The following is a 23,777-nucleotide window of genomic DNA, read 5'->3' on the forward strand; positions in this document are numbered from 1 at the left end:
TAACAAGTATATATGTGAAGTATTGTCCAGTACTTGACTCTGGTGTTGCAGTATTTACAGACCACATGACTCTTGACAAAGTCGTAACTGCTTTCATTTGTTTTAAAACCAAAATATGTCCGAACATCAGCTTTAAAAGCTGCTGGAGTCACTGTATCCTCTCGTCCTCAGTCATCGTCCTGGTTGTCACGGGATTTCAACGTTCCTAAAGCTGCCGCGGACATAATGACTGCTGCCATCTAGAGGCCGGAGGTTTCATTGCAACACGAAAATGAACAAATGCTGTAAATAATTCCTTGTTGATTGTATGTAATTATAATTTTATACAAACTTAATTAAAATATAAAACTATCATTTTAAAGCATGTATTTTAACTGTCTATTATTTTGATTGTTTAAGTGTTTTGTGACCCTGGTGTCGTTACAAATACAATAATGAAACAACTTCACTAGAAACAGCAATAAAAGTGACATGAAGTCAAATATAAACTAAAGAGTCATAAGAATGTCAATAATTACACTAAAACAAACTTGACTCCATCATAGTAAGATCATCTATGACATAAAGAACATAAATGTTAGTGTAGGTCGTTCAACCTTCATGCGTCCACAGGATCTTCTGGAGCAGCATCTGCGTCGCCCTCGGCATCATCTCACGCCGCTGCTCGCAGATGTCACCCGAGCCTCGCCGCCATTAATCACGCGTGTGACAGCCCTTCGTCAATCGCAGTCCAATAACCTCATTTGAAATGATGAGGATAAACAATATTTCTCCTCGTTTTAAAATGAATCTTGATGGAATCATAGATGTCTTTTTATCACAAAAAAAGAACAAGATGACTCGAGTGATGGTGTTTATCATGAGACTAGGGTTACTAGTGTTAGTCATGGAGTAGTTTCAACTAGTTAGTGACCCAGTTAGTGTCACTGCTTTCACAGAAGCATCTTTGGATCTGACACCGAAACCTACATCCAACTTTCTTCTTTGTTCTATTTACTATGAAGAGATCCTGGATATAAACTGTCAACTGAACAAACAATTATAGAAGTATATAGAAGTAACTATGTGTGGTTTTGTGTTCTTGTCTTTTTATATTGTTGCATTTTTACTTGTTTTACTTTTGTTTATACAATAACCTTGAAGCTGTATTAAGTGATTATAGCTGGAAATTATTTGATTACAGTTAAATAATGTTTAATTACAGTTGAAAAATGTTTAATTACAGTTGAAAATAGATTGAAAAAAGTTGAAAATTGATTGAAAACAGTTCACAATTGTTTGATTTCATTTGAAAATGTTTTGATTAAAGTTGAAAATGTATTGAAAATTGTTTGATTTTAGTTGAATATGGTTTGATTATAATTGAAAATTGTTTGATTATAGTTGAAAATTGTTTGATTATAGTTGATTTGTTTTCATTGCAGTTAAAAATAGTTTAATTATAGTTTAAAATGGTTTTATTACAGTTAAAAAATGATGGAAAACAGTTGAAAATTGATTGAAAAAAGTTGGAAATTGATTGAAAACAATTGAAAATTATTTGATTGTAGTTGAAAAATAATTGAAAACAGTTGAAATTTGTTTGATTTCAGTTAAAAATGGTTTGTTTTCAGTTGAAAATTGTTTGATTATAGTTGAAAATTGTTTGATTACAGTTGAAAATTGATTGGTTTCAGTTGACAATTGAATGATTTTATTTGAAAATTGTTTGATTTCGGTGGAAAATTGTTTGATTATAGTTGAAAATTGTTTGATTATAGTTGACAATTATTTGATTATAGTTGAAAAATAATTGAAAACAGTTGAAATTTGTTTGATTTCAGTTAAAAATGGTTTGTTTTCAGTGGAAAATTGTTTGATTATAGTTGAAAATTGTTTGATTATAGTTGAAAATTGTTTGATTATAGTTGAAAATTGATTGGTTTCAGTTGACAATTGAATGATTTTAGTTGAAAATTGTTTGATTATAGTTGAAAACTTGTTGATTAAAATTTGACTTGTCTGATTGAAGATTCTACGATTGTAAGTAAACGACAAACACGAAATAAAAAATGATTCAAAGTGTACGATTCACTCAAGCAAATGTAAACTGATGCAAAGAACAAGTTGAGATTCATACAGTCCTGCAGTCACGTGCGACACGAGGGCGTAGAAACATTTCTCCTCCGTACGACGAACAGATTGAGACTCTGGACGTCCTGCTGGTCCGAGCACAAGATCTGCCAACAGGCTCTTCGAAGCTGTCGACGTCCTCACGCTCCAAGATTAGGAGAATGTCACAGATTTCCCTGCTCTTGGCAACAGTGTAACAAAGTCCTCTGGTGCCGTGGAATCACAAAGTGTTCTTGAGGAGAAACATATGGCGTCGAGTGTCTCGTCGTGAGCAGAACCAGACCAGAGTCTCTGGGATCACGACCTGCTGCCTCGGATCAACAATAAACAAGTGTTGCTATAAAAGAAACTATAATATTTACAAACAAGATAATTTAGTTGATTAGATTTAAAATATATCGTATATACAGTCTTGTAACTTAATTGCTGCAGTGCATTATGGGATTTTGTTTTCTGTTATTCATTTACAAGTGTAGTTTCATTTTAGGTTTATTGTAGGTTTTTTTATTATTATTTAACAAAGTCTGGCCTTGTGTTAGTCAACACAAACCTTTTTTCTAGATTTTATGACTTATCAACTTATTAAGTATTGGCAAAAATCTTGCAAAAAAAATACTTGGGTTATAATACTATTAATATATAGTGATACGTGTACTAACAAGTTTCACTGAAACCACTTTGAAGTGAATGAGTGTATTGGCAATAATCGGGCAATTGGATACGTATCACGGTACAAGGGCACCAGTAAATTACTTCACGATAAATAGTGATACTCTAGTAACAAGGATATGTGTGTAGTATTGTTGAGTACTTGGTGTTGCAGGATTTATAGACCACATGACTCTTGACGAAGTCGTAACTGCTTTCATTTGTTTTCAAACCAAAATATGTCGGAACATCAGCTTTAAAAGCCGCTGGAGTCGACTGTATCCTCTCGTCCTCAGTCATCACCGAGATATCGCAGGATTTCATTTATCGTTTAGCTGCAGAGGACGTAAAGACTGCTGCCATCTAGAGGCCGGAAGTTTGATTGCAACACAAAAGTTAACAAACAAAATTAATTCAAAACGATTTTGATATACATGTTATTTAAATATAAAACATAAAAGATAAAAGGGTTTCATTGATCCTTGAGCTGCAGAGGACATAAAGACTGCTGCCATCTAGAGGCCGGAAGTTTGATTGCAACACAAAAGTTAACAAACGCAATTAATTAAAAACGATTTGATATACATGTTATTTAAATATAAAACATAAAAGATAAAAGGGTTTCATTGATCCTTTAGCTGCAGAGGACGTAAAGACTGCTTCCATCTAGAGGCCGGAAGTTTGATTGCAACACAAAAGTTAACAAACAAAATTAATTCAAAACGATTTTGATATACATGTTTTTTAAATATAAAACATAAAATATAAAAGTATTTCATTGATCCTTTAGCTGCAGAGGACGTAAAGACTGCTGCCATCTAGAGGCCGGAAGTTTGATTGCAACACAAAAGTTAACAAACAAAATTAATTCAAAACGATTTTGATATACATGTTTTTTAAATATAAAACATAAAATATAAAAGTATTTCATTGATCCTTTAGCTGCAGAGGACGTAAAGACTGCTTCCATCTAGAGGCCGGAAGTTTGATTGCAACACAAAAGTTAACAAACAAAATTAATTCAAAACGATTTTGATATACATGTTTTTTAAATATAAAACATAAAATATAAAAGGGTTTCATTGATCCTTTAGCTGCAGCGGACGTAAAGACTGCTTCCATCTAGAGGCCGGAAGTTTGATTGCAACACAAAAGTTAACAAACAAAATTAATTCAAAACGATTTTGATATACATGTTTTTTAAATATAAAACATAAAATATAAAAGTATTTCATTGATCCTTTAGCTGCAGAGGACGTAAAGACTGCTGCCATCTAGAGGCTGGAAGTTTGATTGCAATACAAAAGTTAACAAACGCAATTAATTAAAAACGATTTGATATACATGTTATTTAAATATAAAACATAAAAGATAAAAAGGATTTCATTGATCCTTTAGCTGCAGAGGACGTAAAGACTGCTGCCATCTAGAGGCCGGAAGTTTGATTGCAACACAAAAGTTACCAAACGCAATTAATTCAAAACGATTTGCTATACATGTTATTTAAATATAAAACATAAAATATACAACTTTTGATTACAGTTGAGAATCATTTGATTGAAGTTGAAAATTGTTTGATAATAATTGAAAATTGTTAGATTACAGTTGATTTATTTTCATTGTACTTAAAAATTGTTGTATTGTAGTTGAAATTTGATAGAAAACAGTTGAAATTTGTTTGAAAACAGTTGAAAATTGTTTGAAAACAGTTGAAAATTGTTTGAATCTTTTGCTGCACTTTTTCAAATATCACCTAAAACTCGGGGAACGAAAGGTTCTTCGTGTTCATTTCAAAGTTAGCATCGACTCTGTGAACATCCTGGTCTTTTCACATCAATATAAAGGTCGATCACGACGTCATCATCATAACGACGGCGTGTGTTCGTGGCGTAAATCCTGGAGCGTCGAAAAAGGCGTAAAAGGTTCACTGAACTCAAGTGCGTCCATAATATCTGCGCTTGTTCAGCGATACGTCGACTGACCTTTGGCGCGACGTGTGATATTTAAAGTCCAATAACGAGTGACATTTCGAGGCAACATTATATCATCTTCTATACGATCACCGCGGTGATGACATCACCTGCAGATGAGATTCACATGCAGAGCGACGGAGGAATGATCCTCGGCTGGAGACGTTTGTTTTGTCGCCCCGAGTGGGAAAGTAGGTCATTGGTGGAGTCGCTGCTGCAGCGTCGAGTGTCTTCAGCACGACCTGATGCTGATGCTGCAGCACATGATGTAAACCTGAACCATCCACACGTATGACGGAGGGTTGAGCATCCCAGGGTTTTTACAGATGAAAATTATCAAAGAGGAAACGTAGCAAAAGGAGCATGTTGTTGAAAACACGTTGTTTAAATAACACAGACGTTATTAGGTAAGAAAATATTGACAAGAATATTTAAAAAAATAATTATGATAACGGATTAATATCCAATTTAGTATTGAAAAAATGTACAATTATTTATATATATATTTTTAGGTTGTTTTATGTTTTTTAAAGTGTGTGAGAAATAAAATAATTCGATTATATAATCTATCCACTTAAATATTGTAAAAAATAAAGAAATAAAGAAACCATATCGTTTTTTGGGGAGTTTCAACCCATATTTTATTTTAATTAAAGTCATTTTATTTTTTTATATTTCAATAAACTGTGTGTTTTATTTTGTTTTAGTCGATACACTCAAATATTCTGATGAATACTGTGTTGTTTAATTTTGGCTTTAAATTTCTTTTATGTTTGATGGCTCATTAACGTGTGTATAAAAGTAGTTTCGTTTATTTACAATTAACTTGAAAATGTTCACTGCGTTTGTTCATTTTTATGTCGCAACTCCCCGGTACGATCCCGGCGATTACTGAGGGCGAGGGGATACAGTCGACTTCAGCAGCAACTAAACTTCTGGCCGGCAGCAGTAATTAGATCTTGGGCAGCTTATGGAACAATGAAATCCCGGAAGAGCCCAGCGATGACTGAGGACGAGAGGATACAGTCGATTCCAGCAGCTTTTAAGCTGATGTTTTGACATATTTTGTTTTCAAAACAAATGAAAGCAGTTACGACTTCGTCAAGAGTCATGTGGTCTGTAAATTCTGCAACACCAGAGTCAAGTACTGGACAATACTACACATATATACTTGTTACTACAGTATCACGATACATCGTATCGTTGCCTCTGTGTCTTGATACTTAAAGTATCGCCAGATTCTTGCTCATACACACCACTAGACTTGAACATTACTGTCTTAACTAAGGGGGTACAAGAGCTTTTTTTTAATTGCTTATAATACAATGATAGCATTATGAATATTTTTCAAATTATTTGTGTATCTCTGTGCAAAGGAAAGACAGGTTTTTATTTCCCATCCACCTTGTAAAGTATCTGTACATATTTGAACAACTCTTGTATTTTACTATGTTCTTGATACACAGTCAGTTGACTAACTGATGATAGATTTTCTTTCACTAGGTCAACCAATAAAATCAATGTTTACTAGGTTGCGGAAGACATTTTTTCCATTGACAGCCAGTTAGCTAGCATCTTAGCTAGCTTCAAAAACACCATGACGTTTTAAGTGCAGTACGGCTGTTGCTGATTGGACGAAAATAGTTTTTTTTTACTGCAAAAACTGATACATTTTAGGTAAAAAATACCTTATTATCTTGACGGTGAGCTAAACCAGAAAATGCTCTTATTTTGGTATCATTTCTTTTATTTAAAGAGACACCTTCATTCTTTGTTTATGGTTAAAAAACAACAAAAAACTTCCAATTGGAAAATAAAGTTTCTAAAATCACTAGTATGTTATCACAAGTATGTTTTTCTCGTATTGAACGTGACTCAAATTTGATCTAATCATACTTGCTGTACAAAACTTGCTGTAAAATACTTAAATTGGAAAAAAAATACTGGTAAAAAAAACACGTCTAACTTCCACGCGAGCTCCTCCTCGATCAATCACAGCTATTGATTTCTGATCGTTGGTGCGAGTTCCCTGGAGATCTGATGGATCAATCGAGCGAACAGAGAAGAAGAGAAGGAATCGACGCACATTGAAGAACGATATCTTCTCTTTTCTATAAAATCAATGGCTCTCGTCGTCCTCGGAACACGTGATTCATTAGCTTTAGATAAACACAAACGACTGACAGTTATGGACGGAAACGGTTCCCAGAACATATACTTTGTGGTTTTCGGTTCCTGATTAAAAAACAAAAGGGCAGATGATGCCGAGAGAAAAGTTCCGTATCATCCCATCGACTGACTTTTATCTCGGGTAACATTGTTTGTCTGGCAGTTACTCAGCTTCCTCTGCCGCATGTTTACAGTAGAGTCTGATCCTTTGAAACCGACCACACGTTGACTCAAAGTGACACAGACTTGTAATTGTTGACGGTCTTGGTGAATTTTTTGTCGCCTTTAAAGAGGTTCTTCTGACTGGACCATAAATCTGACACTAAATCAGCATTTTTGAAGCATAAATGCAGAAAAACCACAGAAGCAAACTTCCTGTTTTCAAATCGGTTGAATCTTAAATTCAGTTCTTCATCTCTACGTTTGCTTTAATGATATCACACTAAGAATTAACATGTTTTCTAAACAGAAATAGAAGAATAAGAATAAAGAATTACATGAACTACAGATTTGAGTGTTTTTTGTATATTTTTAATTAGTACATTTATTGTATATACTGAAAAAAAAAGAATTCTTAAGACGTTTTTATTTATTCAGGCTTTTCATTGATTTTCTGGAACTCCTGTTGTGTTATCAGTTTTATCTTGATCTTTAAAGTATATACTTTATTGAATATTGTTTTGATTGTTTAAGCGCTTTGTGACCCTGGTCTAGAAAAGCGCTATATAAATATTACTTACTTACTTAATTGCTTCTGTGGAAATGTTCAATTGCATTTGCAAATTAATTGCAAATGTTCACTGCGTTTGTTCATTTTGACGTCGCAACTGCCTTGAGATCCCGGCGATGACTGAGGACGAGAGGATACAGTCGATTCCAGCAGCTGTTAAAACTGTTGAATTTGGGGAAATTGTCCGTAGGTATGAGTGTGTAGGTGTGAGGTATGAGTGTGTGTGTGTGTGTGTGATGGTTGTATCTCTTTGTGTCCCCCGCCTCTCGCCCTTGGAAGCTGGGATAGGCTCCAGCCCCCCCCATACTCATACTTGCTGCTAAGTAGTACAGTAGAAAAAAAGGTGTTTTCGTACGAGCGGATCATCCAACACTTTCTTCTGAAAAGTCTATGGATGGTAAACAAATCCCTGTCAAGTTGGTATTTTACCTGCTTGATCTTGTGTATTTAAGTTACGACTTCAAAGTGAATGTGTTGGATTAGTTGCCATGGTGACTGAGAAACTTTGCCTCGATAAATAATAATCTCACATTTACGTCTGCATGGGTTGACGGTGCGACATATTACGTGAAGCAAATGTTCTGTAACTGCCATTATGAACAGTGATAATAATACTTTAAAGAACTTAAATATCCAAGAGTGAGGAATTGTGTCTCACCTTTGACTACACAGGAGTTTGTGTCACTTTCATTGGATAGAAACAGACAACAAGCTTTTAACAGTGAACCTCAGACCGTCAAGCGAACAAGTGTGAGGTGGCATGGTTGAAAATCCCTACCTCCAAATTTGAGTCCATGGTTTTCAGTCGAAATCAGGTGGAGAGCAGTCTCTACAACGGGAGTCTAAAAGTGAAGGAGTTCAAATATCTAGGGGGTCTTGCTCTCAGGTGAAGGTAGAAAGGAACTTGATATTGGAACAAAATCAGCATTGTTTTGGTATTTTTTGTCTTTCAAATCGTATTTTTATTTTTTTAACATTCTTTTATTGTTTAAATTGAAACAAAATATTTACTTTTTTACGAGTAAGTAAGTAAGTAAGTAAGTAAGTAAGTAATATTTATTTATATAGCGCTTTTCCAGACCAGGGTCACAAAGCGCTTAAACAATCAAAGCAATATTCAATAAAATATATACTTTAAAGATCAAGATAATACTGATAACAACACAGGAGTTCCAGAAAATCAAGGAAAAGCCTGAACAAATAGAAACGTCTTAAGATGTTTCTTAAAGGAGTCAGTAGATCCATCAAGAACAAAGAGAGAAGAAGATCGTTCCAAAGCTTAGGAGCAACAGCCTGAAAAGATTTCTCTCCTCTGGTCCTGAACCGTGTGCGTGGAACCATAAGTAGATTCTGATCCACAGACCTCAGAGCCCGAGCTGGGGTGTAAGGCTGGATCAGATCAGTGATGTAAGGAGGAGCCTGACCATGAATAGATCTGAAAGTAAGAACCAGAATTTTAAAGTGTAAATATTCACAGGGTTTGTAAATGTTGAGTTTGTATTGCAACTAAACTTCTGGCCAGCGGCAGCAATTACATCCTGGGCAGCTTATGTAACAATGAAATCCCGGAAGAGCCCAGCGATGACTGAGGACGAGAGGATACAGTCGACTCCAGTGGCTTTTAAAGCTGATGTTTGGACATATTTTGGTTTGAAAACAAATGAAAGCAGTTACGACTTCATCAAGAGTCATGTGGTCTGTAAATACTGCAACACCAGAGTCAAGTACTCGACAATACTACACATATATGTATACTTGTTACTACAGTATCACAATATATTGGATTGTTGCCTGTGCAAATGATCTGTGTTCACCGATGGACGTACACCTCAATGCTCACCTATAGGCTCAAATTATCTTGACGCTGAAAATACTAAAAAGTTTCCTTTAAAGTAGAATCAATAGCCGATAAACTTTCCAGCCTAGGAAAATAATTCCTTTAAAAGTTTTAAATCCCTTCCATTCCCTACCGGACGCGTGAGTAATTCATCTGCTTCCTCATAAAATAAAAACTGTGGTGTCTTTCACAGGATGGTAAGTGATTTCATAAGTGCAAGAAGTTGCTGACCGATAATGTCTTCAGGACCGCAAAAACTTGCAGCAAGTTTACATTTTTTTTTTGTGTACTTTATGATGAGCCAGGAACTTATGTTTCTGCTGTTTTCCTTTAAAAAAAAAACTCTTCCCTCAACAGTGTGGTATTTATTTAGATGTATGAATAATTCCTGAGGATCCACAGAGACGGTGACACTACATGGCATCTCTCAGAACCACAAGGGCGGGTCGTCTCGGGCCCATAAGTAACAACATTAGTCACGTAGCTTGAGCTCAGTTTGCTGACTTTGTGTTCGTTTTTTTTTTTACCGCAGCTTCAATACTTGTACGAGTCCATTTATCTTCGTAGAATAAACGTTCATATATATCGACGCTGACGATCGATAAAATGTTTTCACTGCACCAAGTATAACACAAGAGGTGCGAGAAGAAATCTGGCCGAGAAAAGACGTCGATTTATTTTTGGCTGGAGCTGAAACTTCTGCTCCCCCGGACCAGAACATAAGACCTCGCTTGTCATTTCTAATGTACTTCTGGGACATAAGAGAATCAGTTCAGTCGGTGGAGTCACTCCAAGCACTGATGATGTTTGTTTTTTGGGTCTTGTTTACGAGTGAGGGGAAGATGGAGGGTAAGAAGAACCGCTGGATTGGTGAAGAAAGAGCTGAGCCAAGAGACTAAACGATCCGTTTCCTCATCTATGGTCGCCATCCAATAACAAGCGAGGGATGAGGTCAGGAGCTCAGTCATTCATCAGAGACTCGAACCACACGGAGCCGTTAGGAGTGTTTGAAAATATCGAAAAACTTAAATATCCCATTTTATTTTTCCAACAAAACCATATCGATGTTTAACAGCACTGTGTAGATTTTATTTTGGCTTTTAACTCATATTTTATTTGTAATCATAGATCTTTCATGGTTTGTATTTCAATAATGCGTGTATAAATCTAATAATTCCGTTGTTCATTTACAAATGACACTCATATCTGCTGCTGTTTTTTTCATTTTTGTGTTGCAATCAAACTTTCCTCAGTTATTATTTACTCGGCAGCTAAAGATAAACTGAATTTCCTGGCGATTCCGGCAATAACTGAAGATACACGAGACTCAAGAAACTTTAGAAGCTGATGCCACAGGAAGGCAGCAGTCAATACGTCCAAGATCCAAGCTAATGCTTGGGACGAGAGGATACAGTGACTCCAGAAGCTTTTAAAGCTGATGTTTAGACATAAATCTTCGTCAAGAGTCATGTGGTCTGTAAATTCTGCAACACTAGAGTCAAGTACTCGACAATACTGCACATATATACTTGTTACTACAGTATAATTATTTATCGTATTGTTGGGTCTGTATTGTGAAACTTATTTTATCACCAGATTGTTGCTAATAAACACACCTAGAGTTGAGGTGGTTAAAACTCATTTTTAGGTGGACTCCTGGACCTTGGGCGGGTTTTTGGGGAGAGGAAAGACTGGACCTATTACCACTGCTCGTTCTTGGAAATTCAAAGATGAAGTTTTGAGTAAATCATGAGTTTAATATTGTGTTATTACCATCTTATTAACTCATCAATATAAATTAATGAAATTCCATAACATAAACTAGCTCCAAACCTATGTATATATAAATTCAAACCTCATTTTCTACTCAGAGTTGTGTTCATTTTCAGAGTAGTCTGTTCTTTTTTAGAGTTATAGACAAAAATGTTCATTTTAATGTAGCGACTGGAGCTCAATTGTCTTCGTCTTCATCCAAAAATACACTTAAAAACATCCAAATACCTCTGTACTGCTCGTCTTTGTATTTGACGACCAGATTTGGCCCCCGAGCCTTGGGTCGTCTTTGACAACAAACATGTATGTCTTGAACCCAAAAATGGTCCTTAAAGTCAACTTAAAAGTAGCAAGAAAACCGTAACAAAGTTGGGAATCTCACTTCAGAAGCAGCGTTGTTGGATCGCCGGAGCGTCAACAACACACAACCTGCTGTGATTTAATCAGACAAAGTGATTGTTTCCTTCACGCCCACGATCGGCTTCACCCGGCATTAGTGCGTCCATTCATTTGGTGTTTGTGCCCGACCAGGGAAGGTACTGACCCGAGTCTGGTTCTCTTGGACTTGCAGCTCAGATATTTGTCAGGTCTTTCAACAACAGATTCCATGATAAAGTGGCTAAACTCTGTGAAGAAAGGTCAACCCTAAAATATTGTGGTCTTTTTGCGTGTCCTAAACTAAAAGTGCAACTTCAAAAACCTTTAAATATTTACAAGACTGCTTTTGATAAGTTTCAAAAATGTCCTCAAACAAGAGTCTTCTAACCTTTTTAAAAAAAAATACAACCTGAATTTAACCATTGTGTTATCGCAGGGTCAAGATGACCCAAAGACCCCCCAAAAAACAACTTGACCCTAAGACAACACAAGGGATACCACAAACATGTTTGTTTTCAGTCCTTTGGGTCACCTTGACCCTGAGACAACACAAGGGATACCACAAACACGTTGGTTTTCAGGCCTTTGGGTCAACTTAACCCAGAGACAACACAAGGGATACCACAAACACGTTGGTTTTCAGGCCTTTGGGTCAACTTAACCCAGAGACAACACAAGGGATACCACAAACACATTTGTTTTCGGGTCAACTTGACCCTGAGACAACAGAAGGGATACCACAAACACATTTGTATTCGGCCTCCGGGTTAGCTTAGCCCAGAGACAACACAAGGGATACCACAAACACATTTGTTTTCGGGTCAACTTGACCCAAAGACAACACAAGGGATACCTCAAACACATTTGTTTTCAGGCCTTTGGGTCAACTTAACCCAGAGACAACACAAGGGATACCACAAACACGTTGGTTTTCAGGCCTTTGGGTCAACTTAACCCAGAGACAACACAAGGGATACCACAAACACATTTGTTTTCGGGTCAACTTGACCCAGAGACAACACAAGTGATAACTCAAACACATTTGTTTTCGGGTCAACTTGACCCAAAGACAACACAAGGGATACCTCAAACACATTTGTTTTCGGGTCAACTTGACCCAGAGACAACACAAGTGATAACTCAAACACATTTGTTTTCGGGTCAACTTGACCCAAAGACAACACAAGGGATACCTCAAACACATTTGTTTTCGGGTCAACTTGACCCAGAGACAACACAAGTGATAACTCAAACACATTTGTTTTCGGGTCAACTTGACCCAAAGACAACACAAGGGATACCTCAAACACATTTGTTTTCAGGTCACCTTGACCCTTAGACAGCACAAGGGTTAAGATCTTGAAATGAAAGTACTTGAGGCTTAAGCGATGCTGATGAATCTCGGATCTATTTCTCCATCGATGATGACGAACACAGATAAGAACCGTTTTAATAAACTCTATAATAAACTCTATTTTTTTCTTGGCAAGAGAAGAAAAAGAATCTAATCTCCTGACGAGCTGCCAATTTTATGGATGTTAAATCGCGATGTTTCTTTGATAGACACGACGTCTACGAAGAGTCTGCAGCGTTTTTTTTTTTTATTCCTATAAAAATCAGAGCATGACCAGAGTCTTACGAACAACATGTTTTTATTTGAATGTCATCGTCACAGAAGAAGGAAAATAGATGTATTTCTCTAGACGACAATCAGACATACGTGTGCAGACTATATATATATATATATATGTTTATATTTCAATAGTGTGTGTATAAAAGATGATCATTTGATGTTTTATTTTACAATTAGCACTACAATATTCACAGCATTTATTCATGTGTGTGGTGCAATTAAACCTCCGGCCACTAGTTGGCATCATACGTCATTTCCTTCGCGTCAAAGTAACAAAACCGTTGAAATGGCAACGATGAGTGAAAACACAGCAGCTCTTAAAGATGATGTTTGGACTAATTTGGTTTTAAAAAAAAGTTTGCATGAAGCTTCATGAAACAGTGTCATTATGTTCAGAGTCCACTAGATGACGTCTCTGCACTATATCCCTTTGTTTTAAACAGATGTTCTAATGAAACACATCATTTTTAAACTGGTTGCGCCACCTACTGACCTCTGAACAACATGACACTGTTTCATGAAGCTTCATCGACACATCACTACAGGTCACAGAAGAAGGAAAATAGATGTATTTCTCTAGACGACAATCAGACATACGTGTGCAGACGCACCAGTGAACCACAGGAACCTTCGACCCATCAGCACAACACAGGAATTGTCTCACACACACACACACACACACACACACACACACACACACACACACACACACACACACACACACACACACACACACACACACACACACACACACACACACACACACACACACACACACACACACACACACACACACACACACACACACACACACACACACACACACACACACACACACACACACACACACAACTTGTTATTGATAAAGACATGTCTCTTGTTCGACGTTGCAGAAAAGTAGAAGAACTCACATTTCTCTGATCCTTAAAACTCTTCACTGGCTTCCAGTTTCTTTCAGGATCAACTTTAAAATTCTGGTTCTTACTTTCAGATCTATTCATGGTCAGGCTCCTCCTTACATCACTGATCTGATCCAGCCTTACACCCCAGCTCGGGCTCTGAGGTCTGTGGATCAGAATCTACTTATGGTTCCTGAACACGGTTCAGGACCAGAGGAGAGAAATCTTTTCAGGCTGTTGCTCCTAAGCTTTGGAACCATCTTCTCTCTCTTTGCGCTTGATGGATCTACTGACTCCTTTAAGAAACATCTTAAGACGTTTCTATTTGTTCAGGCTTTTCCTTGAATTCCTGTGTTGTTCTCAGTATTATCTTGATCTTTAAAGTATGTTCTTTTTTGAGTATTGTTTTGATTGTTTAAGCGCTTTGTGACCCTGGTCTCGAAAATCGCTATACAAATAAATATTACTTACTTACTTACTTACACGCTTCATGATACGGTTGTTTTTTAATCACGTAAATCTAACGTGAATGTTTTCTGGATGAAAGGGAAGTTAATTAAACACGTTAAATTGTTGAACACCCCGAGAAAACATAGAAATAACGTCAATAAAAACACACAAAAGTTGAACTTAACAGTTAAAAAAAAAAAATTCATCACAGATTTGAGACCAGAAGTTACTCGGATGATATTGTTGACTTTAGAAACTCATCCACACTAGCAATAGTTACCAAATCAAAGTCAAGGTTATCTTGTATACGAGTCACATACGCGTCGATACAATAGCGAGTCATTGTCGGGTCGTATTGATATGAGTCGTTTAAAAAAATAAAATAATAGTAAAACTGTGTTTTTTATTTATGTTTATGATGTTGTTTTTCCAATTTGAACACATTTGTACCTAAAGAGATTCATCATTGGTGGAAGCTTCCATTAACAATAAAAACATGATTGTAAGATAGGTACTGAACTTTTAGCTGGGTCATTCCGACCCGAGGCCGTGTCTCAAATCGCATACTTGCGTACTTGAAGTTAGTTTCAGTGCATAAGTGCGTCTCGAATCTTAGTATGCGAAATTCTAAGAATTCTTAGTATGCTGAAATTTTAGCTGGGTCACTCCGACCCGAAGCTGTGTCTCAAATCGCATACTTGCGTACTTAAACTTAGTATTTTCAGTGCATAAGTGCGTCTCAATTCTTAGTATGTGAAATGTAGTGCGCCATACACACTAAACTGTCACTAAAACGCCAACAAAACTGAGTATAGATCGATGGACACTTACTACCCTAAACGACCGCCATCTTAGTGACGTTGATGTTGTAAACCAGGGGTCAGCAATTATAATTCTTCAAGGGCCACATTAAATTATGTGAAGTTGTTAGGGGCCGTCAAGCAAAAAGAAAGACGAAAAGATCCCTAAAAAAAAAAAAAAGTAATTCGTCATTAGGCTGTGACTTTTATGAAGCTGAATAAGCTGCAATTATTTATTTTTATATTATATATATTATTATATTTATTATTGTTTTTTTATTGTACATATGAGTTTTTTTCAAAACATTTCTTCAACTAACTTATAAAAAAGGTTTTGAGGGATTAATATATAGTCGAAAAATGACACGCAAAAAGTAAATAAGTGTTGAAATTGAAATGAATAATACATACAAGATACACCTGTAAATGCATTAGAACCATTTATACACGATCATATTTGAATACAGTCAAAGTTGTAAATGGAAGTTTCGTCACTGCCGCTCAAATGAAGGCGGCGAGAGAAAACGTTGAGAGCGACAGTTAATATTTCATCTTCATACCGATGTAAGATTTTCATGTCATGTTTTTGGTTTCTTATATTTCTTGATCCAAACCAAACGAGCTGCCAGCAGGTGGCGATAGCGTTCCTACAGCTGGTTGAAATCATCGTTAAATAGTAGTAGAAGAAGAAGCTGTCGCGTCGTTTCCTGTTAGTGTGTAGAAGCAGAGTTTGATTTGAGACAAACTATCTGTGGAGAATGTGTTACTAGTTAGTACGTACACTATCCTGATGCATACTAACTTCTAGTGCACTGAGAGAAGTGTGAGATTTGAGACACAGCTCTGGTCTCCGGGGAGACGAGAAAAAACACATTTTTGGTAAAGTCTGAGACGCCAAGACAAAGACGTCGGATCCTATAACATGAGGTTTACAGGAAATCATTTTTGTGTCTCAAATCTCGCACTTTTCTAAGTGCACTGCTTTACAGTACACTTTAAGACAATGCACTTACTTGCAGTGTGCAAATTTCAACAGTGTAGTTCTGTCTCAAATCAAACTCTGCTGCTACACACTCACAGGAAATGACTCGACAGTTTCTTCTTCTACTACTTTTTAACACTGATGGCAACCAGCCGTTAAAACACTATTGACAGCTCTTTTCGCCAATTGAAACAAGTTATTAAGTTGTGTAACATTGTGTTATTATTGTTGTTGTGTTGTTCTGTGGTAAAATTAATGTTTTCTCAAGACATTTACGTCGGTATCTGCTCCGTCAGTGACGTAGCTTCAGTTTAGCTTCATCTACGTCACTAAAATGGCGGACGTTGAGGGTGGAAAGTGTCCATCGATACACTTTGAGCTACACTTTCGCACACTGCTCATCCGAACGCACTTGTGCACTCAAAATAAGTGTAAGTGCAGAAGTGCGTGGTTTGGGATCTAACCCCATGTAACACCTTCTAGAAACAGCTCACTGTAAATCTCTAAAACGATCTTGGAAGCAAAACTTTCTGGCAACTGTCAAGATTACATAGAAGATTAACTGTTGCAGTGCATTATGGAACCTGGCGGGAATAAAACCAAAGTTCTACTTCATGATGCGAGGCCCTCTAGCTGGGCTTAATTATTCGTAGAACAATGGTTACGTTAGGTAACCCGGGTTTTATTTGTTGCTTTCACATCCAGAATCTCTCGCCACAAAGGATGGATTGATCACCACTCTGGTGCGGGAACATCAGGAGAACCCCCGAGTCAGAGATGCCTCGCATGGACGTCAAAGCAGTGTTTATATTTCAAAACTATTGCTGAAGCAGTGAGAGTGTGAGAGTGAATCTGAGCAGGTGATGAAAACTAAAGTGAATTACGAGCCTCCAGAAGTCATGATGAATCATCGATCACTTCCTCCAGCAACTATTGAGTAATCAAGTTCATTGATCGACGACGACGCCGCGATGTTTTCATAAATGACTCGTCTGTGGATTTTCTATTTCCTGCGACGTGAAGACGGAAGAGACGTCCTGGAGTATGAATGTGTCTGATGGCAGTCATTAGAAGGTGTGTGTGTGTGTGTGTGTGTGTGTGGGGGTGTGTGTGTGTGTGTGAGTTCAAGTTAAATGTTGTGTTACATTCGAAGATACTGGATTTGAAAATGCATCAGAGATCCTTGTTTCTCTTTTAAAAAACTAAAAAGTCATTTTATATTTATAATCTTGAAGCTCTTCATTCAAACAGTTTGTCTTTCGCACATTATTGTCAAGGGATTTTTGCCACATTGTTTTGCTTTTGTACATTTTTCACACCATTTTATGGAAAAATCACAACTGTTTGTTCACTGCCTCTTGGAATTATACAACCACATTTATCAATTTGTTTTAAAAATAAGCCAAAAAATATCAGAAAACATGAAGATCTTTATAGCAACTATTTGCCAAAATTCTAACTTCCCTTTATATATATATATATATATATATATATAAATATGTTTATATTTCAATAGTGTGTGTATAAAAGATGATCATTTGATGTTTTATTTTACAATTAGCATTACAATATTCACAGCATTTATTCATGTGTTTGGTGCAATTAAACCTCCGGCCACTAGTTGGCAACATACGTTTTTTACTTCGCGTCAAAGTAACAAAACCATGGCAACGATGAGTGAAAATACAGCAGCTCTTAAAGATGATGTTTGGACTAATTTGGTTTTAAAAAAAAGCTTGCATGAAGCTTCATGAAACAGTGTCATTATGTTCAGAGTCCACTAGATGGCGTCTCTGCACTATATCCCTTTGTTTTGAACAGATGTTCTAGGGAAACACATCATTTTTAAACTGGTTGCGCCACCTACTGACCTCTGAACAACATGACACTGTTTCATGAAGCTTCACCAGCACATCACTACTGAAAATTGTTGATTCTTTATAAGAAACAATAGATGGTTGTTACCACAGTATCGCAATATATCGTATCGTCACACATGTATCGTGATACGCATCGTATCGACAGATTCTTGCCAATACACAGCCCTAACTATATTATTATTTATATCATTATCACGATAAAATATTTTGAAGTTATGTGTTTTAAATATTAAATATTTTTTCTCCTGAACATAGAAAATGTAGTTCATATACTGTATGTAATATATATCAGAACTTTGTTCTTTTTACTGCAAATTTGTAATAGTAAAATAAAAATATATATATATATATATATTCTTCATTTAATTATTCAATTCTTATGAAATAACATATATCTACATATACTATATTATATACATATTTATTTTATATCGATTACTCAATACGATGTGAACACACACAAATATATTTTAAATTTAAAGCACATTACTTTACAAAAACCCAAAATAATCGTTTCTACGATATAAAGTATTACTTACACCAAAGTTAAATAAATGACTCAAACATTTTAAAAGTGACTCCAACACTTTGCACAGACGACACACTTAAGACGTGTCATTTTGTTGACCTTGATATTTCCTGAGACGACAGCTGTCACTTCGAATGACTCACTTATATCAGAGTTTTTTTTATTCACGGCATGAAAACTAAATCTGAACAAAGATCATGTTTTGGAAACAACGCTAAAATGAACATGCTAGTTGCGGACTATAGATTAAAATATATATATATATATATATATTTTATTAATAATATATATATATATACATTTATTTTTAATTAAAAATATTAAAAATAAATGTAATATATATATATTTTTAATAAAATATATATATATTTTATTAAAAATATATATTTTTTTAAAAATAATAATTAAAAAAAACGTCAATCCTACCAAAATACACGTTATTTCTCTCTGTTTGTGGTAAATAACCCTCGCTTGCATGACAAAATCAAAGTAACCACTTATATCTCAGTGAATCAACGGCACGACTTGATCCTATTTTCTTCGGCTCAGTGTGGAAATCTGCGCTGATCTCAACACTGAATTAAAAATGCAAGATTGCGTTTCGATCGAAGCTCTGTCATCAACGGAGACGTCAGCAGTTTTTTTCCGAAGGTGTTCCGGGGCGACGTCGGGACAGGAATCGCTCTATTGTCGAGTTTGCTGCTGTGAAAAAACTGCAATATTTTCTGCAGGCTCGGCACAAACACACACACGCACTCATGACTAACGGACCTGGAGTGTATCATCTCGGCGGACGAGGTGGTTCTGGAACCGTCATCTGTGGATCGGGCTAAAGCTCTCGCTCATGAGACGTGAGTCACGTCTGTGAATCACTATCATTATGGGATGCCTTGGGTGGGAATTAGAGATAAGCTGTGGTGGAAGCTTCAACTCTGAGAGTTCAAAGGGTAGAAGTTTAGAAAACATCCTTTTAAAAACTTAATATACTGTGAAATAAAAACCTTAGATCTGGTCGAATCGTTCATCATTTGTCTCTTCGTTCGGCATCTATTGGATTCTAGTGAACCATCAGGTTCCCATGAAAAGGTTGCGGGATATTTCGGTATCACCCAAGTGTCGTTTTTTTGGGGCGAAATAAATAACTTCCCGCCGTCAGTGAAGTCATACAGAAAGTAGGTCATTATGTTTAGGTGGGATCTAAAATGGCAAGTTAACCCGCAATCACACAATGGTGGGAGTAGGCCGTAAGGCAGCACGTTAGGTCACCATCAGGGTTAACCGTCTTGCTCAGGGACACCATCTTTATCTGAACACGCAACTTCTTACGGGACAAACCAAACATTCTACCGCCTGAACTATATGTCGTCTCTGATGTGGAAGATTTTAAAAGTTTTTTTTTAAAGGTTAGTCGATGCCATGATATTCTGGTAAAAAATATATATATTTTGGCTTTTGACGCCACAGAAGTCGTAGGAAAGATGTGAAAAAAAATTATGAAAAATGTTCTGTACACAATTTGTTTGAGATATTTAATATGGGATCGTGTTATTAGGCAAATATTTGTTGACATAAAATACGTTAAATAAATGTTTTAAACTACTATTAACACAACCAGGAAGTAGGTCGTACATATTGCTGAATTGAAAGTTTTAACAAAACTCACAAACTAGACTTTAAATTTAAAACACGTCTTTTCTTTTTTCTTTTTCTTTTTTTTAACCGTCAGCTGCTTGAACGAAGACCTTCATGAATGCAGAAGAATCATATGTTGAGTCATTAGATCGTTGGTTTTACATTTTCTCAGGGGCCATCGTTTACTTCGACAGCTCTTAGGGACCGTCAAGCAAAACATAAAAGAGCGATAAGTGATCATTAATTTAGAAAAACTACATTTTTAATCGGGTGAAATTAAGTTAAAAAAAGGCATATATTATTTATTTATTTAACTGTATTTGATTTCCCTTTTTTTCTAAATGTATCTGATGTAAAATAACTAATATTTACTTGTATATTCTTTGAGATAACGGATGATAAAAAATAAAATAGCTGCAAAGAATACACGCAAAAAAGAGTATAAAAGTTCTTAATATAAAAATAATATTAAAAAATAAAATAGCTGCAGAAAATACTCACAGGAAAATGGAGCAAAAAACTGCAATTTTTTATGCAGTCATTATTACAGATAATGAATACTAAAAAAATGTAATAGTTGCATAAAATACACGCAAAAATGAAAACAAAAACAAGTAAAAAAGTCCTATAATTAAAATAATATTAAAAAAAATAAATAGCTGCAAAAAATACTCACAAAAAATTGAGCAAAAAAGTGGTAATACAAAAACAATGTATTCATTATTAGAGATAACGAATAATAAAATAAGAATAAGAAGAAATTAAACAGCTACTTTCAACACGATCTTGTTTCCTTAGACCCACATAAATACACTCAAATGGTTGCATTTGACAAATAAAAAAACATTTAAAAAAATATCTGACACCAGTGTTTCTATAGACAATATTCTCTAGTGAAATCCAAAATAAATCCAATTTTAAACTCCAAATAACTTTTCGTCTCGATTTTTAAACGTAACTACAGCTGGTTCGTCCAGTTCCAAACTGTAAAATGGCATCAGCTGCATCTTCCAGTCGATAAATGAACAACTTTCCTACCATGATGTCAAGTGTAAGATGAATGGAAACAGCTTCATGTTCTCAGAGCCTCAGCGAGATGAAGGCACTGAGACCCTCAGCGAGATGAAGGCACTGATGGCATCTCGTCAGAAGCATGAACGGAACCAAAAGAGAAAAAAGGTTCTGACCCAGCAGCAGCAGCTTGACTTCTCTGGCCGCCTTCTCTCCGTCCTCCCGCAGGTTCTTGTCGATCATCTTGGACCTCTCGGCGGCCGCCTTGTCCTCGGCGCTCACCGTGCAGCCCATGACTCCAGAACCGCTGCTGCAGGATCCGTCTTCAGGATCCAACCTCCCTCCTGCCCCCCCCACCGCTCACTCCTGCCCCCCCACCCCGCGATCTATCGAGTGTTCGACTGTGACTCGTCCGCACGCGAGGCTCGCTCGACGACTGTCCTGCATCCATGGACGTCTGGACCCCCCCTGAAGACCTCCGGATCGAGATCTGACGTGACGTCACACAGCGACGCTTAAATACCCCCCCCCCCCCAAAAAAAAAAAACACCTGCGCGAAGTTGATCGTTCCAGCGCGGGAAAAACGCGCGGGTACTCTTAAAGGGAAGGAGGCGGCGGCGGGAACAATGCAGTGCGCCGACACCAACATCCCATAATTACAGTCCTTCTGCTGGGTCTGCGGGTGCAGGGTGTACCCTAAACATGGATCACGTGTCTTTAAGTCAGAGATTGTTTACGCTATAAAACTCCTTCACGCTTAATTAGGCCCTTAACGCTTATGTGGAACTACAGCGACTCCCGGTGGACCAAAATATACTGCAATAATTAAAAGTTCATGTTACTATTATTATAACTGTTATATATATTTTTAAATTATTTTTACTTTTTGAAATTCCTTCATTGTCCTTTTGTTTATGGAAAAAAAGACGCTGAAGTGAATCTCAGATACATAATGTATAAAAGGAGAACCTTGTTGATTTTTTTTGTTCACTTTCTTTTTCCTTTGTATTGTTTTTGTTTTGTGCGTCATTATTATCCGTTATTATTATCATTCTTCCGCTGACAAACAATACAATTGAAAGTATAATATGTATTTAAATTGAAATGATATATGTGCCATGATGATGTAAAACATAAAATAAAAATAACATTTTAAAATTAGCTTGACTCTTAATTTAATTGTATATTATTTAACTTATTAAAATATACATTTTGTGTTGAAAGAAAAAAAAAGAATATTTCAAATGTTTTATAATTCTAAATAAAAAAAGATCGAATGGAAAAAAGAGCTGCTATGCCATAAAATAAATAGTGTAGTATTTAATTTGATATACATTTAATTTAATACGTGTAATGTAAAAGTAATACGGGATTTCTTTTTTTTTTAAATGCCCATATAAGGTCAAATAAAAAGAAGGAAAATAAAAGGAAAAATATCTTTAACTAGTTATATGTTGATTTGAACTCGTAATAAAAGTGTTAAAAAACCATCGGAAACATTTTTATTCCTTTTGTTATCTCAGGGTCAAGGTGACCCGAAGGCCCGTAAACAAATGTGTTTGTGGTATCTCTTGTGTTCTCCTCTGGGTCAAGGTGAACGACCTCCGTGGCTTCCAGAAACACATATGCACAAGAGTTAAACGCTCAGTTTTTATAGTTTTATTTTATCCTTGTTCCATTTGACTGTATTTAGAAGTGATGGTCTGGTGAAGCTTCATGAAACAGTGTCATTATGTTCAGAGTCCACTAGATGGCGTCTCTGCACTATTTTCCTGTTCTAACGAAACATCATTTTTAAACTGATAGCGCCACCTACTGACCTCTAAACTACATGACGCTGTTTCATGAAGCTTCACCAGTACATCACTAGTACTTCGGAGGCCCATGTTAGATGCATCTTTCAATCTTTTTGAGCAGCAATAAACACTCGCCAAGTCCTAAAAATAACAGTAGTGATTAATAATAGAAATATATGTTAAAAAAAAAATCAAATTGTTATTTTTACATTATCTTTGACCTCATTAGGGGCTTTGTAAATACACACAAAGGGCCACATGTGGTCCCTTGACCGAACTTGACCCTGCTTTTAATGAATACAAATAAAATTGATAAATAAAAACAACTCCATAACAGATATGTTTTCTACTTGAGACATAATGCATGAATTTATTTCGACATAAAACCTCGTCATTAGTTTGATCATAGGTTTTGTGTGTTAGAGATTTATCCAATAAAGACAATAAAGAAAATATTACAGAGACATAAAGTGGTTATAAATCATCTTTAGAATCAAAATATACTTGCGTTTAACACTCAAACTGAAGGTTTATTATCACTTCAGAAT

The 23,777-nt window shown here is 36.1% G+C and overlaps 2 protein-coding genes across 2 annotated transcripts in view; one reads left to right on the top strand and one right to left on the bottom strand.

Moving 5' to 3' along the window:
• Positions 1-21,746, bottom strand: part of gnai2b (guanine nucleotide binding protein (G protein), alpha inhibiting activity polypeptide 2b) — a 40,509-nt gene extending 18,763 nt beyond the window's left edge. Inside the window, exon 1 of the mRNA XM_087800008.1 lies at positions 21,610-21,746. Coding sequence (XP_087656134.1) covers positions 21,610-21,727 — 118 coding nt within the window. The 5' untranslated portion in view covers positions 21,728-21,746. The remainder of the gene's footprint in view (positions 1-21,609) is intronic.
• LOC148070144 (ubiquitin-like modifier-activating enzyme 1) overlaps positions 1-23,777 on the top strand; it is a 280,272-nt gene that overhangs the window by 78,119 nt on the left and 178,376 nt on the right. The gene's annotated exons all lie outside the window — the stretch shown is intronic.

This window comes from Callionymus lyra, chromosome 10 (genome assembly GCF_982586985.1).
Source record: "Callionymus lyra chromosome 10, fCalLyr1.hap1.1, whole genome shotgun sequence".
Classification (NCBI taxonomy): domain Eukaryota; kingdom Metazoa; phylum Chordata; class Actinopteri; order Syngnathiformes; family Callionymidae; genus Callionymus; species Callionymus lyra.